The sequence below is a fragment of the Trachurus trachurus genome, assembly GCF_905171665.1.
Source record: "Trachurus trachurus genome assembly, chromosome: 3".
Lineage (NCBI taxonomy): Eukaryota > Metazoa > Chordata > Actinopteri > Carangiformes > Carangidae > Trachurus > Trachurus trachurus.
Window position 1 is genome coordinate 18,100,405 of NC_139893.1, and position 26,850 is coordinate 18,127,254.

The 26,850-nt window shown below is 41.1% G+C and overlaps 1 protein-coding gene across 1 annotated transcript; it reads left to right on the forward strand.

Moving 5' to 3' along the window:
- Positions 1-318: 318 nt before the first annotated feature.
- On the forward strand, positions 319-25,116 carry LOC311008124 (immunoglobulin superfamily DCC subclass member 4-like; the record flags this gene model as incomplete). Its single annotated transcript, XM_084001560.1, has 5 exons — positions 319-644; positions 15,866-16,181; positions 22,947-23,088; positions 24,873-25,006; positions 25,112-25,116. Exons 2-5 carry the CDS (start codon positions 15,980-15,982, stop codon positions 25,114-25,116), a joined length of 483 nt encoding a protein of 160 aa, XP_083857686.1. The 5' UTR covers positions 319-644; positions 15,866-15,979.
- Between the last annotated feature and the right edge of the window lie 1,734 nt (positions 25,117-26,850).

Sequence of the window (26,850 nt, forward strand, 5' to 3'; positions counted from 1 at the left end):
TTTTGACAAATTTTGTATGAAGTGTTTCTCCGGCGAATCCGCTTTGAATTGATCCTCCAAGTGTTGGTGGAAAGGCATGGAGCTGAACAAAAAGGGAGAGGAAGGGGTGTGTTAGAATCACCGACAGCTTTTCAGGACTCTAGCGACGACCTGCCAGCCAGTGTCTGGTGAACGCGCGCGTGCGTGTAGGTGCGCGCACACGCGTACGTCCATGCCTCTGTGTGTGTGTGTGTGTGTGTGTGTGTGTGTGTGTGTGTGTGTGTGTGTGTGTGTGTGTGTGTGTGTGTGTGTGTGTGTGTGTGTGTGTGTGTGGACCAGCAGCCAACACACACTTAAAATTCGTTCGCAACATGGCGTTAGAGCGCCGAGAGACACGACGGCTCTCCCCCGTCTAATGCAACCATATTGTTAGGAAAGCCAGGGGACTGTTAACCAAAGAGACCTAAACATTCACAGAGACTCTTTCACGCACCGGCGGAGACAATAGCGGATTCCAACATATGCATGTCGCTATAACGGTATAGCTGGTTGTATAGACGCACGCTGCTACCCCACTGGTGGAAATCAAAGGCTGTACATGGCGGTGGAGAGTACAATTTGGCTGTTCTGTCTTCTTTCGCTGTTTTGTGGTCCATCCAAGCAAGGTAAAGCTTACTTTAATCATTTGTAGCTTTTTTTCTTCCAGTGGAGTGCATGTATGAGCGAACGGGCCACTCTTATTACACTGAAGTGCAGTTACTCAACATTTGTGGGCTGTGATAAAAGATACGGGGGAGAGCGACTGGGTGAATTTGCACCTTGCACGGTCCTTTCGCTCTATCCCCTCCGTACTAGTCTGTGCTCACCCCATGTGGCCTCTCCAGTGCCTATGAGGTAGTGGTGTACTGTTACTTCATGGGTGCCTCTTCCAGGACGCGCTGGAAGGTTTTGGCGTTATGAAGTTGCAGCACATTGCCCAAGGAGCAGCCCTGAATGTTGCCACAGGGTGGCCACAGGGATAATGAACCGGCCCGGGGGGAAGTTTGCGATCAAACAGAGATGTGGCGCTCAACACGAGTGGACGCAAACCAGTCTCTAAATATGTGGATTGCTTTGCCAAAAACTATTTTTCTCTGACAGTTTAATAACCCTGATCCACTGTGCGCATGGGTATGGGTGTAGCCACTGGCTTGTAAAGTTGACCGACATAAATGTGTGAAAAGGACTCACAATGTCATCAAAAGGAAAATAATTTAAATACACGGCTTTTGTGAAGAAAATCTGCAGGGGAAAAAAAAGCAAATGTGTTTGAGGGGTGGTAGTGGAAGATGCATGGTAGCTTCAGAGAGTGGAAGCGGGCTGGTTAGTGGAGGAAAGTCTGCCCACACAGGCGACGACGAGTGGCCGCAGCATTTGCATGACAAAGACCTGTGCAGAATATCAGAGAAGGTTCGACAGTTAAACGCTCCTGGGGGGTCAGGATAAAGAAGATATTAGAAACAGTGAAGGTGTCATGTGGTCCTTTCCCTGAAACTCTTTCATGCAGGATTCCTGTAGAACAAAGGCTGCACATGTGTTTTGTCCCATCATCATCCCTGAGAACTTTTCTGCATTGGTGTTTGAAATCACGTCAGAACAAGCTACAGGTGAAGAGGAAGCAGGGGTGGTGGTTGGTTATTGTTTTTAGGCATAATTTTTTTTGTTACAGTGCTTTAAGGTGTGAAATGTGACCACCATGTCACCATACAGTGGTGAACTGTCATATTGTAGCTGTGGTGCTCTGCCTCAACGTTTAAGCCTTGTGGTGGATAGGTTTGAAGTACTAAGCAGTAACATGTTTCCATGAGGACCAGTCAAGTGGGAGTGTGTCCTATATAGCAGTGTGCTTGTGTTTGATAGCAGCACTATTAAAAGTTTTCTCAGGTGTGATTTCACCCCTCTCTCATGTCTGGGGCTTGCTTGAGTCATACAGTAGACGTTCTGATGCTTCAACTCCAGTATGACATGCACTGCAGTGATGAGAACCAGCAGTGATGAGATATAAAGGACTAATGTGCACAAGGATTGGTGCGGTGGTGAAAAGTCAAGTAGGATGAATATATCAGAATCAAAGTACTTTCTTGCATGCCCAGTAAGACCTCCCATCTCCCTCTGGGATATTGTGGAGTTTTATCACATACTGTAAGTTCTGTTATTCATTGTTCAGTTATGCAAATAACGGCTTTGAAAGGGAGGCAACTAGAGGTATGCCTCCTTGACTTCCATCTGATATAGTAGTGGAAGGTCAGAGGATACGATTTATATAGAGTTAGATTACCATGCCCTGCAGACTCCAGCAGAGGCAGAATAAGGAATTACTCCCCTTGAGATCCTCCTGACAGCAGAGTGAGTGCCACACCGGGGGTGATCACATCCAGATGATGAAATCTTTGCAGGTAAATGGCGATTGTGATGGAGGTTGTCTGTGATAAGAGAGAGGAAGGAACTGATTTATTTCCACTGCGAGATTTATCACTGGAAGTTGGTGCGTTTTTGTCTGTTTTTCTGGTGTCTGAAAAGGCTTATGAATCAACACATTTAGCCCCCCAAAAAAGATTAAAAGAGCATTAAATGAATCACAGTCTAAAATCTACTGCAATATTTAAGAGCTACCATCAAAAAATGTTTTGCTCCAGAGCAAAATTTGCTTTTACATTTATGAGCTCCACTGACAGCAGCATCATGCTCTGAGATCAAACCAACAGATTAGTATTAATCATGTGTTATTATTACATAATTGCATTAAGTTGTCATTAGTCTGTGTCAAGACCAGTAAACATAGAAATGAGGGTGACTTGGCATGGGCATCTCTTTCTGTCTCTGCTTGTGTTTTGTTAGGTTCCCAAAACTGGAGCATGAATGTTGTGGGTGTTGGTGGTTGTGGGAATCGGGGCTGGGGGCAATCGTGGGACAGGGATGAATTGGCGGGTGCTGGTGGGGCGATTTTGAGGGCAAGGGCCATTGCTACATCCACAAACAAAGAGCTTGTTTTTTCCATTCTAAAGATCAAATGAAAATATGTCAGCCTCACTTAACGCATCACAAGCAAATGAATGAGTGTGAGTGCCGGGGTGTCTGTGTATTCACAGTCCTTACCGCTCAGTTATTAATGGACATAATAATAAAAATAAAAAAAACATCTGCAGTCCTGTGGGACTTTATGAGGTAATGAATCTTATTATTGTAACGCATTTGGCCTTTGCACAAGAAAATTGTTAGCACAGCAACAGTTGCATGTGAGGTGAGAGCATGAGGATGTCCACCGGTCAGACGCTGTGTACTGTTGGAAAACTTTTGTGTTGACATTCAGCAGCTCGCAGTAGCTGTCATTGCTACTTCGTTGTACCTGGCACTTTTTGTGGAACAGCAAGGGATGCTCAAACTCACATTTTACTTTTCTGCACCGTCCGGCTCTACACTCACACAGTTACACTGGTGGGAGATGCTCGGTGCAACATGAGACTCTTGAAATTCCACATGAGCAACATAGTGTGATAGTCCTTGATTAAAGAGAAAAATACCTCAAATTCATCTTCTTTCCCCTGCACAAAGTACCGTCTGTACTGTCTCTTCTGCATGTCAGTGTGGGAAGCTCAAGAGTAGCTACAGGAAACAGCAGACACAGACATGTAAACAACACAGAAAGGCAACACCCTCAGCAAACCGTTTTTTATTGTAGTTCCAGATGTTATGAAGCATATTAATTTTGAGGGGTATTTCAGGCCGTCTGTGGACTCAAAGGCTAATGCTCATTTTGTTAGAGCCCTTTTTTTGGTCTCTACCAACACAGGTGCCTGAGGGGAGTAACTGGCTTTTCTACTGTTAAAGTGCCACCATGTTCACCAGCTAGTTATTACCTGTTTGAGCAGTGAGATTGAGACAAACCTAAAATAAGCTTAACAGTGAACTGAAACTCACTGTGAAGCTCTATAAAGCCGAGCGGAGCTGCAGATTTAAGTGTTACTAATCTGATAATTCTGTAACTTCATCATAACCAGCATCTGCTTTCATGTCATCCATAAAAAAAATCCTATAATTTAATTGACAGCAAAAAGTAGCAACATTTGTTTAATCTACTTTTAAATATTTTTCACTTGAAGATTATTATTGCTTTATTATTAACATTTAGAATGATTAAGCTAAATTGCTTTTTGAAAAGCCCCTGAATGTTATTTTAAGCTCAGCTTCTGCCTCACTTCAACCAGCATTAATTTATGTATCTCTGATTACGTTATGTTTTCATCACAGCTTCCTCATCCCTGTATTAAGTAACACTACACAGACAGACAGAATTACTTTCTCATAGCAAAAGAGCAAGGTTTAGTTTTATGCTCTTGAATTGCTTGTGAGGGATATGAGCCTGCCTATTGGCAACACCACACTGCTACTGTCGTAACATAATCACCTTACTAGCTCTGTGCAGTCACTTCAGGGATGGATTCATTTATTTTATTTTATTGTGAAATAGATAGATACACTCTGTTATTTACTCCTCCACTTCGCTCAGGTCAGACAGTGTCATCACCACTGCTTGTTTCCTAAAATTGTATATTTCCATGGAGCACCTGAGGAAAATTAGCCATGGTAGTGAGGGAACTGTGTTTTGAGTCAACCATTTATCCCACACGCTGCACTTGGGTACCGGGGGGCAAAGTCTATTCTCTAGCTTAGATATTATGGAGATGTACAGTTACACAAGGGGTTCAGCTTGGCACAGTGGAAGATATTTTTGAATACTGTGACAGTGTGTTACAAAAGTCTGAGCAAATTTAGTTAAAATTGTAAGTTCAAGTCTCACAGTGAAATGCACAAATACAAGTCGGCAGCACAGTAAAGTCATGGGTATCACGGTATCACTGACTGTGATTAAGTGGATTTTTTTTTTGCCTGTCATGTGGTAACTTTACATCTCCATGAGCTCTGTCTCTCCTGTGGTATATTTTGCTACTAGTGGGAAACCAAATTACTGGAGCGGCTTTAAACTTTCCTTGGTTTGGGCTCCTGGCACTTGTTTTCTTCCAGCTGGTGCTTTTGAAGGTTTTCCTTCATCTTACATTTTCAGAACTAGAATTTCAATCAAGTTCATCAGCCAACTATTGCATGCCCATCCGAGGAGCTGTTGCTGTAACTCATACTTAAAATCCACTATGACTACAACAAACAGAGATCTTGTGGCAGGTTGAACTTCCTCAGCCTCTGCAGGGGGAACATCTTCTGCTCTCACTCATGCCTCCTCATGAACTCGACCGTGGTCTTGAATGTTTAAACTGTGTTCAGTTCCAGTTTGTTGTGTCTAGAGCAGAGAGCCAGCTGTTCAACCTCCCATATAGCGGCAGTTATGGAATATAAACATTTAATTTGGGACATATGTTGTCTGCACTGTGTCTTGCATAGGCCTTCATACTGTTTACATATGTATATCAGTGTGTAACTGATCTGTGTGTACACTGCATTTGTAGTTCCTATCTTGACGAGAGAATGCAGTGGTTAAATGAATAGAAAAAGCCATTAGACCTACAGTACTTTTATCTTTTTTTTGTTGTCTTCTTTTAGATTGTTAAGCCTCTCCTAAACACACCACCTTAATGGCTTCATGTTATTGTGTTTGTAATGTAACTGTAAATGATGCATTTATGCAAATGCGTAGTTTAATGACTATGTTCTAACTGTTGTTTGAACTTTTCCTGCGCTTAAACTTACCACTTTCTGTTTTCGTATTCAGTAACACTGAACACACACACACACACACACACACACACACACTCCAATCTCTGGAGACATGAAACCAGAGTCGTCGGACAGCAGCGCCTGTGGAGAAAAGCTCATTACATATTAGCAGTAAATTAAGTATCTGCATGCGTGTGTTTGCCGAGGTACGTACCCGTGTGCCAGCCCGCTTGCTTGTTTGCTTGCTTGTGTGTGTGAGTGTGGGTGTGTCAGCTGCAATTTGTGCATCTTGATCTCCTCCCCAGAGAGTCCATGCTAAATTAGGATGCATATTATTTAAAGATGCCTTGGGCTGAGTTTCAACTGGTATATTTGTGCAGTGAATATGTTGATTTTTATGGTGCCCTGTGTGTGCCTATTCATGCTGCCATGGAGGCAATCTCAAGCATGGAAGTGTTTGTATGAGGGGAAATGAAGTCTTGAGCTTGATTTTGTCTGCTATGAATTCAAATGATTTTCTGTCTTGGGATGTGCACAAATGTGTTCAATTTTTCTTTTCTTTCTGTATTGCTTTTTTTTTTTTTTTTTTTTTTGCAGTAAACATGATCTCATAAAAGTATCTGAAAATGACACCTAGCTCTAAAGTGAGACGATATACAGTATGACCATCCCAGGTCACAGTTTCTTTTGAAGATAAAGACATTTTAAAATATATATATTTTTTCCATTCAACACCTGTGACAGAGAATTCAAGAGTGTGATGAGCTGACATTTGAATTCATAGAAAAGCCTTGGGATCATGACTCAAACATTTCAAGGTTAGTCTGCCCAGTAAAGCAACCAACCTTCTAGACTTTAGCATGTGGGTCTCAATAATAGAAATGATCCATTTAGAGTCTTTTCAATGACATAATCATGACGGGGTCAATAAAGTTAGAGCCTCAGCACAGGGATGGTGTTATGGTGTTTTGTGTCCCGCCCCTCAATCAAGTCGAGCTACATAACATGTATAAGGTGAAGATTATTTATTGCACCTCCATGTCTGAGGGAGAACAGCTCTGTGATTTTGCCATCTGGCCATTTTCCACCCCCCCCCCCCCCCTTTTTTTTTTTTCAACAGAGGCACTGTTGCACACAAAAGCCACACTTCAGAGTCATCTATTCTGAAGTGCGTAAGAGCAATGTAATCTAGGCTGTGTGTTTCTGTTCACACTTGAGCCATGCTGAAATGTTACTGAAATGTTACAAGGCGGTCCTTTTCAGATGATGCCAGCATGTAAAACATATCCTCGAGGCTCTACGGTCATGTTCACTGCTCGGCGTTTTCACTGAGTTGCACCTCAGTTGCACATGAGATCAAATGTTGGTGAGTCAGTCTATTTCCAAGTTGCTCTCCAGAAAAGCTGCTCTCTGTTAATTTGATTCCGGTAGCACAAATTAATATTACAACTGTGGTGATGCAACTACTGTACCGGCAGATTCAGCTATTTCATCCTGTTGGCTTACTAGGTCACTGGGGTTTGCCACAGATTGAGACACACATCTGATATCTGTACATAATGGGATTTTGAGCAAATGCTCAGGCCAGGGTCGCAGTTGCACTGAAGGTGGTATCTTTTATATTATTTGGGTGGCATCCAGCACCAGCCTCTCTCCAAGATCTAATCATATAACCTCATTAAAATCCCAGCACCAGCTCCATCCACGGCCCTCACTCCACTGTCTGTCCTGAACATCATCTGCATTTAAACATTGATCAGTGAAGCAGCAGCAATACTTGAGTAATGAGGTTACTAAACATCATAGTAGCAAGTCAACCAGCTCCATATTGTTATGGTCATTATGTCATCAGGGGATCAGGGATTATTAAGATTTTGTCACCTTATTATTATGGTAGGATTTGCTTCTGTGCATTCATTAATGTAGCTTTTATTCTTCTACAGTGTGTGTGTGTGTGTGTGCATTTGTGTGTGTCGTTATGAGAGATGCAGCAGACCGGTGGCGCTCACTTGGTCGACTAACCTGCATTCACATTCCTTCCATTCCTCCCTGCTGTCTGTTGGTCACATGTGTTCCTCTGGAGGTGTCTGTCTCTCTCTCTGTGTAGGTAATTATAAATAAATATTGCAATGTCAACCCCCAGTTGTAGTTTAACTGAAGAGCTATGCTATATTAGTGAAAACATGTGGCAGAGGGGTATGGAGTTCAAGGAATTTGCATGCATAGAAGTCAAAGGAGTGCTGTGCTTTAGCTCCTCATCCACACAGCCACCATACAATAAAGAGCATACATTTATAAATCATTTGTGCATTCATACCGAGTGCACACGCCAATCCTTTGTCGTTCAAGTGCAGTTTATTGCTCAAAGATCACAGCACATCCCTCTCACATCAGTGATGGAGCATTTTTGAAGACCCAGCATGGGCATAATATGTAAATTCTGCTCAGCACAGTATGCCTGTCCTTGATGCATGCATGTACCAAATAGTGTCACATAACAGTCTCATTCATCATCCTGACCCTATGAGATGCTCAACCCTGATCCGCGCACACGAGCATTACAATGTACATGTGCCTCACTTCAAAGAGCAACGTTGAATAAGAAGGGAGTGTAGACTCCAGCTTGTGTCTTCTCTCCTGTCTGTGCATCTTTGTTGTCCATTTTCTGTAGAACACCCTCCAGTATTTCCTTTTGTCCTGCACACTGAGAACCTTTGTGTTGCCAGTTTCATGCCCCACTGTCCCCCAGCGCACATTCCTGTACATTTAGTGTGCTGCTGCGTGAATAAACAGATTGTGATTTGGATCTCCCATGTTACTCCTATGTTAGTTTTATTGCTCGTTGTGTTGACTCATGCAAGTGGGCCTGGCCCTTGACATGGCCATGTGGAGGCCCCATGCTGCTGCCAGGCCCTGCCTGCAGGAACATTGCTCTGTGATTGGACGAATACAGGATGAATGAGGACTGTACATAGAGCAGGAGGCACGAGGGACTTGCACTCTCATTCTTTACCCTTCATTCTCAGTTTGGCTCCCTGTTTTCCCCTTGCTCATACACACAGACACACATATACTATATACAGTATAATGTATGAAATGTGTTTGTCTCGTACAACCTCAATTTTTTTCATTGTATACTTTAACGTTGTTACACTGACAGTGAAGAAGCTCACTATATGATCTGATGAAGTGTATGCCAAGTTTTATGAATGCTCATTTTGGAAACTTATTTTTTCCACATTACTGTAAACAGTGGAACCTTTGTACAGCTCAGTGTGACATGAGGTGCACATACTAGTTGCTATTACATGTTGGAAACTGGAGCTAAAAGATTTGTCAATTAACCAGTTAAGTAAATGAAGAATATGAATAAATGCATATACTGTATAAAACATATATGCATATATAGTTGTCTGTCTGACTAACATCTAATTGACACCACTTGATTAATTGAGCAAAATATTCCAAATATAAATCAATACTGAAATTGAAACTATTTACTTTTATCTGTGTCATTAAATATACTTTTGGAAGGTTATTATATGGTATCTTTGATTTGATCAGGTTTAGGTTCAGATAAAATATGCCACTTGATCTGGAGGGCAGAGATCCCAAGCAGCAAAAAGAAAAAAAGGAAAAGGAAGATGCCATATGCCAAACATTTTTCCAACAGGGAAAATAATGCATCCACTCAAGTAAATAAAGTTTTCTATTAATACTTTAGCCCTGGGTATGTGTAAACTCCATTAGCCCTCCAATGCTCAAGGTCAGACTTAATGTTTTGATTCATTTTATTGGCTTTCTAATAGTAAACGTGAGTGTGCTCTTGTGGTGAGGATGACTTGCTGTGAGAACAACCCTGCAGTATCATCATGGGAGGAAACACAACTGGAACGGTTAACATCCGACACGGCAGCTGTTCAGATTGTTGAGTGACTCACAGGCTCACTGTGGATTCAGTGAAATGTTGAGCTCCCTGCGTGGAGCTTTGTTTAATTCTGCTCTGTTGTAATTCGGCAACATGGCAATTTAAGGCTCCAAAAAAGGGTTAAATGTTGCTTAAATGGTACTTCGCATGTTACTATAAAGAACCCAACACCCAGGGAAATATCTCACCGGAGACGACACAATCTGGAATAAAAGCCTAAATGTTGAGACTTGTTCTTGCTGAGGCATTTCCACCTGGATACTGAAACATGAGAGTCTCTGTCTCCCTGTAGGGTTTTATCGCAGGCTGCCTCTCTCCTCAGATTATCACAACTGTGGTTTCAAACTATTGATTTATTCACATACTGGGTAGTTTTTTGGCCACAAGTGCATGTAAGTGCCAGGGCAATTTTTTGCTTTGTTTTTATTGATGTTAGGTAAATGAATTAGCAAACAAAGACACTAGTTGAGCTCAGTTTAAGGTTTGGGTTGAGGCATCCACACACACACACACACACACACACACACACACACACACACACACACACACACACACACACACACACACACACAGTTTTCCTGCTGTAAACTGCTCAGTGCTATCAATCAGACCATCTGTCCCTGTCCACTCAGCCTGTATTTAGGTTTCAGTGCATAGTGATACAACCCTGTTTTTTCCGAGACAAGCACTGCCAACATGCACAATACAAGACATTGCTAATATCATTCAGGAACAACTCATAGCAATTATCTACTGCCGCTGTGTCAATTTAGAAGATGTACAAGGCAATCTGGTTATCACTGCATTTGAGTGCTTTAGTGGTTCCTCTTCACAAAAGCGACTGTAATCACATTTCGCTGCTCTCTTTCAATTGAGTCTCAAGGCTGCTCTAATCTTATCTGCTTTGCTCAGTCCTCTATTTCATCCCATAATTCAGAGTCTCTTTCTTTGTCTCATATCTCTTTCCATTTCTTGCCTCACATCTCCACCTTTTAAGTTTTAGACCTCTCCCACTTTGGCTCTTGTTCATCACTTACTTTTTTATCCCCGCGAGCAGTGTCGGTTTATGGAGGATTGTCTAGGTGTTTTATTATTTATGGGACCCAAGGGATTACTTTAAGGATCTCTGGACATTTCCTCAAGCACCACCATGAGGTTGGTAACAGTTTGTAGAGGAATGGTATTGATAACTATTGGATGGTTTGTCATAACCTTTGGCACAGATAACCATGTTCCGCTGAGGGTGCATTGACTTTTTTCCTGACATCGGGTCAAACTTTTGTTTAACTCTCATTACATTCAGCCATAGTTCATGTAATAGGGGCTAATTTGCTAATGTTTGTGTGCTAAACATGTTATTATTGTCACTGTGATAGTCTTAGTATGATGACATTAGCAGATAGCTGAAAACACTGCTGTAACAAAATACTGTCACCTCAGAGGCATATGACTATTGGTCTTTTTAAATTTATTTCATTCTGGGTAATACTTGGGTTACTTGTGTTTCTTTTAACTCAATATGTCTCACCCCAAGTCTGGCCCACATACTCCAACTCAGCCAACATTTGAGAGTAAGAGCCAGAACCAGCCCAGATGTGGAAGTATTGTGGGCCAGAGTTGGGCCGAGCTACCAGGCACAATGCTGGGCCAGAAATTTAATTTTGCTTCCTGCATCCTTATCTGCTGAACAGCATGTTGTCATTGTCAGTGGGAGGGTGTTGGCATGTTGACTTTAGCATTTAGTTTAAATTTACCAGCCCCAGCTTCACAGAACTGCTAGCATGGTGGTAAAACATGCCTCTCTGTAGTATAAACCTATTCATTTCCACTGTATATCAATGCCTTGTGAGTAGAAACAGCCACATATATATGTAAAGGCTAGCATTAAGCTCATCAGCACAATATAATATCAGTAACAGTAGCATCTTGTATAGGCTACTTAAGCAGCATGAGGTAAAAAGAAAATTCTGTTCATTTCATGAAGCACTGGTTGTTGGAGCCTTTTAGCCGACTCTCTTTGTACATATCTCTGGTTCCTAATAAGCATGAGGTATTGTATCACTTCAGGCTGTGGAAACCTGAGCTGTGGCCTCGGGGTCATGGGGTGTCCAGGCTCTGTTGACAATGAGCTGGGTCGGGTAAAATATTCGCTGTGTTGGGTCACTCTCCTGCTCCTGCTCCTCCTCTTTCTCCTTCTGTTTTCCCAAACTTTTTGTGAATAGGTGATCCATTAACAGAGATGGACTAGCGGAATAAGTGTTGATGGTATCAAGAGCACTGCCCTCCTCACTTTTCCATCTTCTCTGGCTCTTCTCTTTTTTTTGCTCTGCCTGACTGACAGAGACAGTCTGTTTCTTTGTCTGTGCATTCCTTTTGTCTATTTGTGTTTTTCATAGTGAAGAGGATAGCAAGTTAGGCTTTGATCTGTCCATTTATTCAGCTGACACATTACATTAGTATGGAGGTACACCAACCATGTGATTTGAATTCATAGGGATCATACCACCATTGTGTATTGTAAATCTATCCAAATGACTGTGACACAATTAGAGAAAGTGTCACAGTCGTTACTGCTCAGGAAGAAGGGCAACACATTATTTATAGATGATTTGTTTGCTTCTTTTGTCATTTTTTTCATATTTTATAATCTCCTTGTTGTATGTTGGTCTCTATTTGATCATTTTTCCCTTTTGTAAACCGCTGTCCTCTCTCTACTTAGAGCAAGCTATGAACCTCTTGGCGCAGTGCCATCGCAATCCATTCACTACAGCTCAGCAAGACCGCACAGCCACTACTATCTCCCAGAGTGTGTACCCTGTCCTTTCCAGCAGCTCCCACTTGTCAGTAAACTGGCAAAATGGCCACTTCACAGATTCCCCCTCTTCACAGCATTGTGTCCTCATGAGACATTGACAGTTACAGAACGGCTGTGTATGTGTTGGAGCGGGTGTTTATGTGTGTGTGGGTACATATTACCATGTGAAAATGCATATGCGTTTTTGTGTGTGTGGTGCTCGTGGCTACAAATCCAGGGCAGTTGAGTCGAGTTTGAGTTTGTGTGTGAATATCAAGCATTTTATTCCCCAATGACATAACCACTACGTAAAATATGTGATATGGTGTGCTTACCTTGCCTACTTTTTTAAAGGATACTAGGTCATGGTACTTTGTCGTTCTAAAAATATCTCAGTAACTTTTTCTTGGATGAATGTCTTTATTTTTATCTAATTCGTTTTACACAAGAACCATGCCAGACGGAAATTTGTATTTTTCCTACTTTTTTCATGTTGCCTACTATGCCTCCATCGATTTTTGTGAGGGATAATGGCTTCCATATCAACGCAGAAGGATCCCCACTATTTGCCAAGTGAAACCACTGGTGGTGAGCTGGGAAATGGCTGCTAACGTTTTAATGACTTAATGAGACCTAATTAGTTGAAATGGGAGAGAGGAGCAGTCGAGGTGATCTGTGCCGTGGTGCGCTTGTGTGTGCAAGTGTTTCTCTTCTTACAACACTGTGTGCTTATTTGAGAGTTGTTCGAATGGCTTTTTGGGTGCATGTGGGTGCATGCATGTATATGTTGTCTCCATGGCAGGTGTGTGTGTGTGTGTGTGTGTGTGTGTGTGTGTGTGTGTGTGTGTGTGTGTGTGTGTGTGTGTGTGTGTGTGTGTGTGTGTGTGTGTGTGTGTGTCCAGAGCAAATACAGCAGTGTTTTTCAGCATTAGGCAGCCTCTTCATCAGGAAATGATGGTGGGGGGTCAGGCCTCATTTAATCAAGGAAAAAATTCCATCTCCCATTAACTTAATTAATCCAACGCCACAGACGGAGAAGCTGAAAGAAACCTGCCAATGTGTGAGTGTGTGTGTTCGTGTTTGAGCCTCTGAGAAAATGTTTCTTTGGTGGCCTCTCGAAGATAAGTGTCAAATGAACTATAGAGGGGAAGTTTGAATGAGATGACCTGTAGGGCACACATGAAATGACTTAATTCACTGGATTTTTCCACCTACTGTGTAGAAAATTTTGGACTGAAAGCAGTCCTTACAGTATATATAAACAATGTAATAGATTTCACTAAGGATTTTTTGCCAAAATATCTGTCCAAGAGATCCAGTAGAAATGTTTACATTTTGAAAATATACATCAAATAAAGGTTATATAATCTTACAAACATCCACCCGCCTGATATTAATTAATTACATTTTTAGAGATTTCCATAAAATCGTAACATTTTTCACTCTGAGTGGCATGATCTGCCACTATAGAATGAGTAATCAGTATGAGGCAGCCACACAGCCCACCTATCTCTTGTTAGACGGGTACTTTCGGACATTTCTTGGCTGACGTTCCAGTACTGTGTGTTTTCAGTTTGTATCAAATGATGCCTTTCCTCTGATTAAATGAGTTGTCTTCACAGGCAAACATGTAGAAGTTTGAGTACGAGCCACTAAGTTTATGACTGTGTGGTGTATGGATGTCATTTTTTTTTTTGCCCAAGGACTTTGTCAAAACTAATATCTTACTAGTACTTTTGAGACTGAATAATTTCCTTATTCAGACTGGAGAGTGTGTGTGTGTGCGTCTGTGTGTGAGGTTTTGCAAACACATAAATCTCCTGTCAGGTTTGCCTATGGAAGAAAACAGACAATAAGAGTGTAGCATATTCAAAACGAGCCATCTTGCTTCAAAGATGTTAAATTGCCTCTTTCAACCTGGAGGTGCTTCAGTCAAGAATCTAAAACATGATCATCATGATTTCCATGTCAAATACAGACATTGCTCTGACAAAGAGAGCAAATACCTACTGTGAAATGGTGGAGACACTATGGATGTAGTGTTAACAGTGACATGCTTTTATTCACAATGTGTTATATTGGACTTTCTACTAACCAAGTCCCTGAACGTAGCTCTTTGAAAATGCAAGGTTTTCAGTTTTTGAATTCTTCCTCAATAGAATACAAACACAAAAAATATAACATTGCACACTAAAAGAAGCACATCTACTGTACAGTACAAGGTTCTTTTAGCTCTTCTTTTCTAGCATTTTTTTTGTATAGTCCATGTACATGGAAAAGGGTATCATCTGGTCATCAACAGATGTTGATGAATATTTATGACACAGTATGGGCTCATTAAAAGCATTAACAATAGATCATGTGTAGGATAATATGTGTAATATGGTGTAAGAAGTGCACTGAAGAGCTACTTTTTTTTCTTCTCATGGTTTTACCCATTATTATTCCACTCGGCCTCCACATGACAGATAATTAAGTACCATCATGCCAGTTAAGACATGAAGTCAGTTCGGTTCTTTTATTTCTCATCTCTGCTTCTGTCTTGATCTTTCCCCTCTTCGTTTTTCATTAATTTTCCTTTTTTCCTAAAAGCTCTGCTTTGATGTTTTACTACTTCTCTCTCCACCTGGTTCTTCACAGAAATGAATTAACATGGTCTTTCAACAACACTTGTTTTTTTTTAAATGGAGAGAGAAAAAGAAAATGTATATGTGGGATACATCCAAATAAAGATAGAGCATTTAGAAAATTATGAGAAGTAAATGTACAGTGCAGAAGGAAGAGTAAATTGATCTTGTTTTGCCTGAGACCATTGCATTCATTTGCATTTCTCATAATCTGCAATTTACTTTCAAAATGATGTGGTGTTTAATGACGTGCCTACAATTTTAAATAAGGATTAAATTGTTTAAAATAAACAGAGAAGTTTTAGCAGGGTAAGATGTCTGAGATTGAACAACAACATCGCCTGTGACTGCAGTTAATGTGGCTCTCTGCTGCTCATCTCACACCAGCTCATCAACCTCTCTCTCTCCAGGACTTCCCCTCTCCCTCTGACTTTATTGTCCTGCTGCTGACATACAAATCTCTTCATGCTTCTACACCCATTTCATTTACAGAGCTCCTCCTCCTCGGGTCTGGCCTCCTCTCTGTCCCCAAAACACCCTGCTCCTGGAATGCACCAGCCCTATCCATCTGTGCTGCCAACACTATTGATTCTGTAGAAGCAGTTATGGGCATAACAAAAGACAAAAATAGCCAAACATGACAAAGTGTGCAGATGTACAGTAAGAAAGCAATAATAATCAGGTCAATGAATAAAAAACAGGCAGTAAATAAAGAAGTTGCACCAAGGCTCTGCTTATAAGTTCTTCACAGGTTTTATTGATGAGTGCACCAGATGAGTTAAGAATGGATCATGAACTTATATTTAGCTTCTCTTCCCCTGTCCCACACAGAAAAGCCTGTTTCGGTGGAGCTAAGCTGCGGTGCCGGGCCTAGCCATGTAGTGTTGGAACCAGGTTCGCCCCTCTTGCTGGACTGCAATCTGGGGGCCAGCGACACGCCTTTCAATGTCACCTGGTTTCAGGATGGCAGGACCCTGCCTGTGGAGGGGGGATGACTATCTGCAGTATTTGGGGAACGGATCCCTCCTCCTGCTGCCGACCTCCAAGGATGGCCAGCCTGCCCAGGACGTGGAGGGGAGCTACAGCTGTGTGAGTGCCAGCGCCCTCGGAGCCCTCACCAGCCGGACCGTAAATGTACTCTTGGCAAGTAAGTGTCCGGCAACACCCACATTGCACTATTTTATTTTAGAGGTGAGCTGGAAGTTATAAAGGTCTGTGATTTGGTTAGTTTTGGTGTGTGGGTTGGCCTGCATGGTCCAATCTGCATGACTTATGAACAGGATGTAGAAAATGTATGGAATATTACAGTATGTAAATGTATAGTTTTGACAAACATCAAACCATTTTATCTTTGGGGCTGACCATGCTAGCTATTTTCCATCTTTCCCAATGTTAATCTACTGGTTTAGCATCACTGCAAGAAAACACAAAGCCCTCTTGGTTTAGTTGAACTACTCCTTTAATAATATCAATAATGGTGATACTGTAGCTTCAACTTTATTTTCATCACACACACTGTGTCTTTAAAAGTAGAATCTGGGGGGTTTTGCTAAAAAAAATAAACGCTAGACTTATACAAATGAAATCTGGCTTAATCATCACCTATGGGCTTCTAGTCCTGTGTGGTGGTGACTGTGTCTGCAGAACTAACATCCGCCACTAGCACCCACTGCCAAGCTCACCACAACAACCCTCCTACTCGTTACAGCATAACACTACACAGCATACATTCGAGGCTACCGTTACCGGTGATGGCCGGGTATTGACCCCCGGCTCCAGCGCTTCACTTGGACTATATTTCCTGTTCTTTGCAGTCCTGACTGCTGCTGCTGCTGCTGCTGCTGCTGCTGCTGCCAGGGGCATTAGGCTGCATAGTTGAGCCCAACAGGAGGGGCCCAGTTTGGATGTTTTGTTTACAAACTGCAATGAAGAAACCTCCAGACTCTACCTTTAAGTGGTGGTCAAAATGTTGTATGTTATGGTTTGTGAGCTAATGAGATGGAAAAAAGCTTCTTTGATTCAGTGATCCACTTACAGCATTCAGGCAGAGCAATGAGATTTTTCTGATTTGTCAAGGGAATTTCTTTGCATGGATGGAGATGAACTTGGTTCTCCTCCACCGCAAATAGGAGACTTATCCTCCACTGGAGCGCTAACAAGTGTCCTGGGAACAGGTACACTCTTAAACAATAGTCTGTTAAAAGCCACCGAGTGAAGGAGAAAGAGCAGCTGGAAAGGAAAAAAAATGAACAGGAAGATGCAAGTGTGAGGGACGAGAGGACAGGCTGCAGCTTTTTAATCGCTTCTCCACGAAGGCCTCTCTCTCTCATACTCCTAAGTGGTAGTCTTTATTTAGTCATTAGCTTTGTGTAAAATGAGACAGTATCCTCTGTGGATGCCCCTACTTTTGTCAGCTGTCACAGGCCTATTTATGAGGATCTCTTGTTTGAGGCACAATAAGAAGTAAAGGGGAGGGAGGGGCCATGTTGGATGAATGGTGAGAAGTAGGAAAAGGTTGAAGAGAGTTTGGGGTGATGGTGAAAGGAAAGGCTTTAGAGACCATTAAGAATGACCTTCAGTGTGTGTGTGTGTGTGTGTGTGTGTGCATGCATCTGTATGTGTGTGTGTGGCTTTTGAATTAAATCAGCAGTGAGAGGCTATGAGATAGATGGGTCCAGCATGCAGGAGGTCGAAGCTGAACTGCCTCAACATTGACATTGAGCGGGCATTCTCATTTCCTACTGTGTCCTCACTACCAGAAATGAGACAGAGGAGAGAACATAGCAGAGATCACATCTGTGAAAACACATTATGAAAGCCACCTGCTCCAGTTTCCTTGTGGCGGTATATGATGCATGTGACCTTGTCTAAAAACATGTGAATGTGTCGGCGCTGGAGAAGAGACAGTGAAAGATATCCAATGTTTAAATGCAGACTACAAAAATATTTAAATAGAATTACAGTGTTTCAGTTTGTAACTCATTTGAGCAGCACACTGTGTACACATCACATTTCCCAAATAAATCCATGGGTAATTGATGACGCTAGGATAAAAAAGCAGCTTTTAGTCTTGATTAGACCAATTAACCTTTGTAATTATCAGACTGCTGGTGAATGTCAATATTTCTTATTTCCTACCAGCTTTCTCAGTGCATTTCAATCAACAGCCTCATGCCATAACTGAAAAATGTGCCTTTCTCAGGCAACCAAACTGCTCTAGCTAACCCTGGTATCATCACAGCTTTATGTGCTTTGATATCATAATAGTCAAAGTAAAATAGATGGAAATGTAGATAAATGTTTTCTTATTTTTGTTTGCACAACTTGTGTTGCTTTATTCTCAGCATTTGTGACTTTATGCATCTCACATTAGAGTCACAATATTGCAATGAGATAGCTCGAGGCAAAAGTGGCTGTGTTCAAACCTGAAATAAATGTACCCTTCTTTAAAGGTAAAGGGATGAGGAGGAGATGGAATATTGTAGTTTAAACACATCTGAAACTATCTTTGAAGTAAACATTTTAATTTAATAAAAAAATGTATGGAGAATATGCCATACATATTTGAGAGAGCATTCTGGCACGCATGTCAAACTGACAAATCAGTGCACCTCAACCAATTTAAATAGTAGAGAGAAATTTCAAATTGTGCATATTTTCCAGTTGCTTCCAGTGACACAACTATCTGTTGGGGTGGGGGGCATTCTTTATGGGTTTCCACACTGTTACTCTGCCTGAAAGCTGGGTAGCAACAGGGTCAAGGGTAGAATTATCTGCTTGCACAAGGGGAGGGGAAAATTGCTGCAATCTGATAGCCCTGGGGCCAAAGAGTGGGGCATAGATAGAGGGACAAAGACAGAGAGAGATTTGGGGTTAAGTCAAAGGCAGAAGACAGAGGGGGAAAATGAGTAATGAAGAAAGAAAAAAGGAGAGAGAACAACAAAAAAGAAAGACAGAGACTTTCTATGGAGCATATAGACGGGGCACACACTGGTCCAAAGAGCTGCCTGTTACTGTTCCTTGAAAACACAGAAAGATCTTGTTGCTAGGAAACACCTGAACGTATTTTTGACCCTATGGCTTGATGTGTCACCTTTCCTGGGAGTGATACTATGAAAAATTGCCCTCGATGTCAGCACAAGCCCGGGCAGGACAGTGTCAGCTTTGAGAAATCTGTGAGTGTGTGCTCTGCATGGTGCCGGATGGATCTGCCATGGAATTTCTTTGCGGGCTGGGGACACTCACGGATTCCTGGGAAAAGACTAATATGATTATGCTTTGACAGAGCGGAGGTGGAAGCACAGCTAGTTGCCATTGTTCAGTCACAGCATGGGCAAAGTGCTTCCTCTGAACACCCCTCGCCCTCTTTGCATTAACATTTATGTCGCTGATCAGCTGTTGTTCGACACTCACAGTCACAGTCAGACCCACTTTCCCCACACAGTCCTTCCCCCACCGCCTCCGCACACGCATGCACATAGATGCACACAGTGATCCAGTAATGTAATCACTAGCAGTGTGTACAGGCATTGATACACGCAATAGAGTAAACAGTGAGGTACAAGTAGCTCTGCACGCACGCATTCAAAATTACACACTCACGCCACACGCTTGGTGAGTCTGGCACCCAGTCAGGTGCTCTCTGGCAGTGTTACAGGTGGTGTGTTTACATGAGGGCATCACAGTGTGTAATGGCTGGGGGTGGCGGGGGTTAATCATCGACTACTCTGCAACAGGCATCGCAAGTTTTTCTGAAATGAATCAAATGCATTCTGCTACTATGGTCGGTGTGTGTGTGTGTGTGTGTGTGTGTCAGCCTGTGTGCTCATTGAGAAACTCTGTTCCTTCAGTGCAGTAGGAAAACACAGAAGGCCAGTTTGTTGCCATGACTAACAGCTGGTGTGATAGGGCTTAGGGGCTGTGTCTCCTCGAGCTTACAATGGTTTGAAGGGAGAAAAAAAGCTGGGAAACTGAGAAACTTGGAAAACTTGGAAATGGCTACTCCTCTATACAAACACTATTCTACGTCCTCTCTTCCATAGTTTTGTTTGTTTTTAAGTCAGATGACATGTCAATGTGTCTCCACTCTTTATGCAGCTGTTGAGCAGCAGCTCTTTGTGTAGCGTTATCAGCCTTTTAGTCAATTCAAAAGTCAGTCCACCTTTTTTTTTCTGCCTGAAATATCTTGATGACTAAACTCTTCAGTTATGATGACTTCAGTAACTTCACCTGAAATAACACCAGTTTTGGTTTTTAGTGAAATGTCTAAACAGGTTTTGGATTGGTTGCACAAACACATGTATGAAGAAGCTAAAAAATGTGTACAGTCGTGGTATCCAGAGGATGAATCCTAATGACTGCACTGACTTTTCATCTAGCAGCACCTGCAGGTCTGAGTTTTTACATGCGTATCAATCACGTTAAAAAACTAAGCCTATCTCATGATGGTTCCCAGATGATCTCTCCTAATGACTGCATGCCTGTAGCTACACAATTAGGTTGACATTGTGGTTTTTATCTAAAAACTTTAACAACTTGATACAGATGTTAAAGTTGCCCTGTGGAGTTTTTCATATTTGAGCCATCTGCCGTGTTTTTTTTTTCGAGTACTGCAACAATAACAGTCAGGGTGCGCTGGTGACGCAGACTGTTGTGTGGTGGAGATGCATTCAGTGATCATCCTAATAACTCGTTTGGCAGTGGCTGTAATGTAACGGTCATATGTAAAAAATTCCACAGGACAGCTTTAATGTTTCCTTCAGTGTGAAGTGTGACAAATTCATTAGTCCCTTTACTTTTTACTTTCTGGAATGATCATCAGTTGAAAACCTCGGTTTGTCCAATCTTTTGGTTTATCACCAGATAAAGAAGAAACATTTGAATGACATCCATCATGATCTGCAGTAGGCTACTTGCAGTTGCATTCATAGGGCAGCACAGTTTATTCAGTTGTGACAACAGCAGCCTTTCAAACATGGAGCAAGAAGTCCTTAAGATCAAGATTGAACAGAAGGAAACTAAAAATCTTGCTGAAAATCGTGCTTTTTCAGTTGTGGCAACAAAGCTATGGAACGACCAGCCGCAAGACAAGTACCATTGCTGCATGTTTTTAAAAAGCGCCTCAAAACCCACCTGTTCTCCATGGCCTTTGATTCCGCTTAAATTGATGCCTTTTAATCTGCTATTTATTTATTTATTTTTGACTAATTTTTACTTATGCGCTATGTTTTAAATTGTTTTATTGGTTTTATATACTGTAGTGTTATTTGAATTACATCATTTTATTTTTATTGTTTTTATTCTGTTTCGTTTTATGTACATTTTGTGTCTTATGTTGATTGTATATTTTATGTGTAATTTTGTACAGCACTTTGGTCCACTGGGTTTTTAAAGTGCTTTATAAATAAAGTTGGTATGGTATGATACAAAGTAGTGTCAAGTGTGGTGAGTAGCATCACACTGATGTCAAATGTAAGAATTGAAATTGGTAAACAAAACACATTTTACCCCTAAGTAAGATGTAAGAAAATAATAAATAGAAAAAAAGATATCTGAGTAATTTGTTCACACCTAATCACTTATGTAATAAAACAGAGCCTCCGCCTTGAGCAGTTCTTTGTAATGTGTGAATCAGATTTGTCTTTCCTGGGAGGTAGATTTCTGTATTTAGCACTGCACTAGCACTAATCTGTGTTTTCATACTATGCAGTTCTGCTCTGTATCAGTTCTGCAATTAGCCCCACGTAGAGAACATGCAGGAAGCATGAAGAATGACTTATGAATAGTGTTTTTGTATTAAGAAAATCTTTTTACTGTGTGGCTAATGTTAGTTTCCCTCCATTAATCCATACAGTAGAGCATTGGCTGTATATTTTCTAGCCCAGTTCTATCAGTGGGTATTTGCAGTCTGTTTTTTTTCTGTTACCTTCCTGCTTTCTTCCTGCCTTTGGTTGCCTTGTTCAGTCTTCTTTCTCAACACTCTCCTTTGATCCACCCCCCACTCTCTACTCCTTAGTCAGAGCTGGAGGCGAAGTGGCTGGGACAGCCAACCAGTTTTGTTCTCTTCTTCAACAGCCTGTTCAGGGTCAAAGGTTAGAGGCCCTCAGACAGTGCTCACTGCTGCTCCCTGGTGCTCAGCATTACCCACATTGGGGCACTTTTTCAGTCTGTGCGTGAATGTGCTGAGGCTGAGAAAATTGGAGCTCTGCCAAGACTCAACCTGGAGAGAGAAATAATCTAGGCGAGCCTGATTAAATCCTCAAATTTCTCCTAATCAGGACATTCAAGGGTATTTAAATGATCTGAACAAGTCTTTAATTAAATTACAATAATTTAAAAAGGTGCAATTTAAAAGCCCTTAAATGGTTTAAATACAATAATCAGAAGTCTGTGAAATAGAGATTATAGCACTGTTGTGCACAGATCCTGAACTTACAAGCTATTTTTAAAACAAACCAAATGAAACAATACAATACAATCACACCAATTGAATTGTTTAAACAATATCTGTGAATGGGGTCAGGTTTGTCTGTGGGTTGATGAGGCGTGAGTTGATAATTAGTATACGGACCTCTTAAACCTCGACCACTCTGGCTTTGCAATCAAAGTAATTTAATGTATTTGGTATGTGATCAGATGCCATTTACGTTTATGCACTGATGGAGAGGGAGTGATTATAGACCATGCCTTCAATGTAATTGCAGTCTGTCATATCACGAGTGACCTACATCAAACACAGTGTCCTATTCGTTATACCAGAGGCAGACAACATGACACAGATTTCAAATGATTAAAAAAGGTCGTTTGCACATGTGTTGGTTTAGATATAGGCCGTTTTTCTCTGTCTGTCCTCTGTCATCGTTTCTGCATTGATTGATACCCTCCCTGAGCTGTATCATTTCTTTGCCCCCAGGTCTTTCTAAGTTTCATCAGGAGCCATCGCCCCAAACAGTGCCGGCTGGAGGAGCTGCCCGCTTTGAGTGCCAGATTGAGGGAGTACCCACACCTGTTATTACCTGGGAAAAGAACAAAGTGGCTTTACCCGAGGAGACAAGGTAAGCCATCTGTATCTGTATTTCTATCATCTTACACTAGTATTGCTGAATGAGCAATACAATAGTTTAGGTTCAGGATGTTTCAGGATATTAACATAGTTACTGTATTTTGATAATTTATGTCTTGTCTATTATTTCTCTCTTTTCTCATGAAGGAAGTTTAAATAATCATTTTATGAAATACATAGCTTAAGCTTAATGCGAGAAAAACACTCACATAGACAAGCTGTCATTTGAATTTTCTACAACAAAATATTAATTTCCAGTGATGTAAATGCCAGCTATTGTAGTTATCTTCTAGTTCATTTAACAGTTAAAAAAACACTGGCATTGTGTTGCAGTTAAAGCATTGTGACCCACTAATTATCAGAAGTCTTATATTTATACCATGCTGAAATATGTGCCTATGCTTTTTTTTTTTAGTTAAATAGCTTTTGATTTTCAAGGTGCTGTTGCTGATGCTGCCAACGTTGTCTCACATAATGATACTCAAAGCTCATTGAAGTATGAGCTTATGCAGTACCTGTCACTTTTTTACATCAGGGAAAAAATGTTGAAGTGCAGATACAATGGGGTCACTCTGAGTAGGAGTTAACTTGTTGATTACACTCAAGTTTCTTCGCTCTAAGTGAAAATGGTCCAAGGACTTTGACATCTCTCTGATGTTCCCGGCTTTGAATGTGATTGTGTTGCATCCATTACATTCTGTTGTCAATCTTGACATAAAAAGGTCACCTGTATGTAATATAATGTACAGTAATGTAATGTAAGACAACATTGAATAACAACAAAAGCAATTAATAGACCGTCTAAATGCAGAACAATGTTCAAGTAAATATTGAAATATGTATCTGTCTTCTGCGCATTTACAGATAAAAAAACATTTCAAAAGGTATGCCTGTTGCCACATCCTCACCGCATCATCTCTCTCTGTCAGTTTTCTCTCACAGATATTCTCATTTACTCGGCCACTTAACAATATTGACATTTCACTGTTGCTTCACTGGCCCCATCGCCTTGGAATTTGTTTCCAGCCTTATTGCACAGGACTAAGTGCTAATGGCTGATGTAGCCCTGTGTGACCCGCAAACAGCAAGCTGCTTATAAGGTCTTATTGGGGGGATGTGCCTCTCCCACCTTGGTCGGTGTTAATGGCCTTTCACAAAGATGAGCCAGGATGGTTGATACATTTTTCAGTGCCTTTTCTTCTCTGTCCTCCCTCCTTCTCTTGCTCTGTGTCATCGCTATTATCCTTGTTCCATCTCTACATCTGCTTCCTTTCTACCACATTTTTTCAGTCTTTCTTCTATTATCGTTTTCTTTTTTCCGCTGCTTCTTCCCTATTCCACCCCTCTTTCTTTTTTCTCACCTCTTCTCTACTCCCTTTCTCTTCCCGCCATGTGAGCAGGCTACAAGTGGTCACATTTTGGTGAGATTAATTGGCCGTGATAAAGGTGGTAAGAGCTTCTGGGATGGCAATATATCTATATCCTGATCTCCATAAGAGAGGGAGAGATTAAAGAAAATACATTAAATGTCAAGAGTAGAAACAGACTCAGTGGTTATAGGGGCACAACACAAACATTGTGTATCTAGTTTTTTTTTTTGTTAACTTGTAATTTAAGAGTCTGCGTACAAAAGCCTGGTTGCTGAGTGAAAAATGATGCACTCAGCAGCAGGGTCATCACAGAGCTGATCAGTTGGATGTTTCATGCTACAGGGCACAAAGCTATTTAATCAGTCGTTTTGTTTTTTTCCTTCCTCCTCTGCCCTGTGTGCAACAGGTTCATTTCCCTTCCCAACGGAGTACTCCAGATTCTAGAGGTGACCCAGGAGGACGAGGGTGCCTACCGCTGTGTTGCGTCCAACTCTGCCAGGAAGGACATCAGTCAGGAAGCCAAGCTCACTGTCACCTCAGGTAAGGTCCGTTGCTGTGCTTTACACTGTTTGAATAGGCAGCCAGGGAGCTGCCACACCAGTCTCAAAGAGTGCCACTCTCTGTGTGCCCTTTGTGTGCCGTGAGTTTAAAACTACAATGACTCACCTAAGCTAAACTTTAAACTATTGTTGCAGGTAGATATTTTAGGATCATTATATTTAAATTGAATAGTAAAACAGTTTTGTGAAACAGATGTAATTGTGTATGATTTGTTTGACTTTGTTCTATTTGAGTCTGCTCCATTTAGTATGATGTTAGTATGATTATGCCAGGGCTACAGGCATAGCTGATAGATGGTGCAGTATGTATGTAGCCCAGTTCACTTCCTCATAATGTAAGCAGTAAGAATAGGAGAGAGTGGGTGTAATAAGATCAAAATAACACATTAATCTAACCACAGAGAATCACTTGAGCACCAGGGTCATCACTGTAATTTAGTGTTATGTTGTGGATAAGATAGCTGTATTTTATTGTGAAAACAAAATTGCTTCTGTTCTTGCCAAACTGGAATACATATAAACAAAGTTTAGATACAAGGTGATGTTCAGCTCAGGGTTAAACATATTTCCACTTGGCTCACTGAAGACACTGAAGTTCTATAGGCACATTGCCAGTCTGAATTGATGTCTGACACTCACAAAAAGTAGAAAGGTCGCGCACATCTGATTAAAAAGGTGCTGCCCTCAAAAATAAATGTTGATAAAGAAAAAAGAAAAGAGGAGACCTCACACTTAAGCTCCCTTTATGTGCTTTTATTTAGCACATCCAACAACATCAGAAACATTTCGAGCGTGCTGCTCTTCTTGGGACAGGTCTGAAGAAGAGCAGTACGCTCGAAACAAAATTTAGCACATCCAACAACATGACAACAACATTTCGAGCGTACAGTATGCTCGAAACGTTGCTGATGTTGTTGGATGTGCTAAATAAAAGCACATGAAGGGAGCTTAAGTGTGCAGTTTCCTCTTTTCTTTTTTCTTTGTCTGACACATACACACTTGGGGACACTTTAGTTGTGTATGAAAACAAAATGAAGTAGTGTTCAGTTGTGTAATTACATGAATTTTATTTTATCAACTCTGACAACACTGCTGATCTTTGTCATTGTATATATATATATATATATATATATATATATATATATATATATATATATATATACAATGACAAAGATCAGCAGTGTTGTCAGAGTTGATAAAATAAAATTCATGTAATTACACAACTGAACACTACTTCATTTTGTTTTCATACACAACTAAAGTGTCCCCAAGTGTGTATGTGTCAGACAAAGAAAAAAGAAAAGAGGAAACTGCACACTTAAGCTCCCTTCATGTGCTTTTATTTAGCACATCCAACAACATCAGCAACGTTTCGAGCATACTGTACGCTCGAAATGTTGTTGTCATGTTGTTGGATGTGCTAAATTTTGTTTCGAGCGTACTGCTCTTCTTCAGACCTGTCCCAAGAAGAGCAGCACGCTCGAAATGTTTCTGATGTTGTTGGATGTGCTAAATAAAAGCACATAAAGGGAGCTTAAGTGTGAGGTCTCCTCTTTTCTTTTTTCTTTATCAACATTTATTTTTGAGGGCAGCACCTTTTTAATCAGATGTGCGCGACCTTTCTACTTTTTGTGAGTGTCAGACATCAATTCAGACTGGCAATGTGCCTATAGAACTTCAGTGTCTTCAGTGAGCCAAGTGGAAATATGTTTAACCCTGAGCTGAACATCACCTTGTATCTAAACTTTGTTTATATGTATTCCAGTTTGGCAAGAACAGAAGCAATTTTGTTTTCACAATAAAATACAGCTATCTTATCCACAA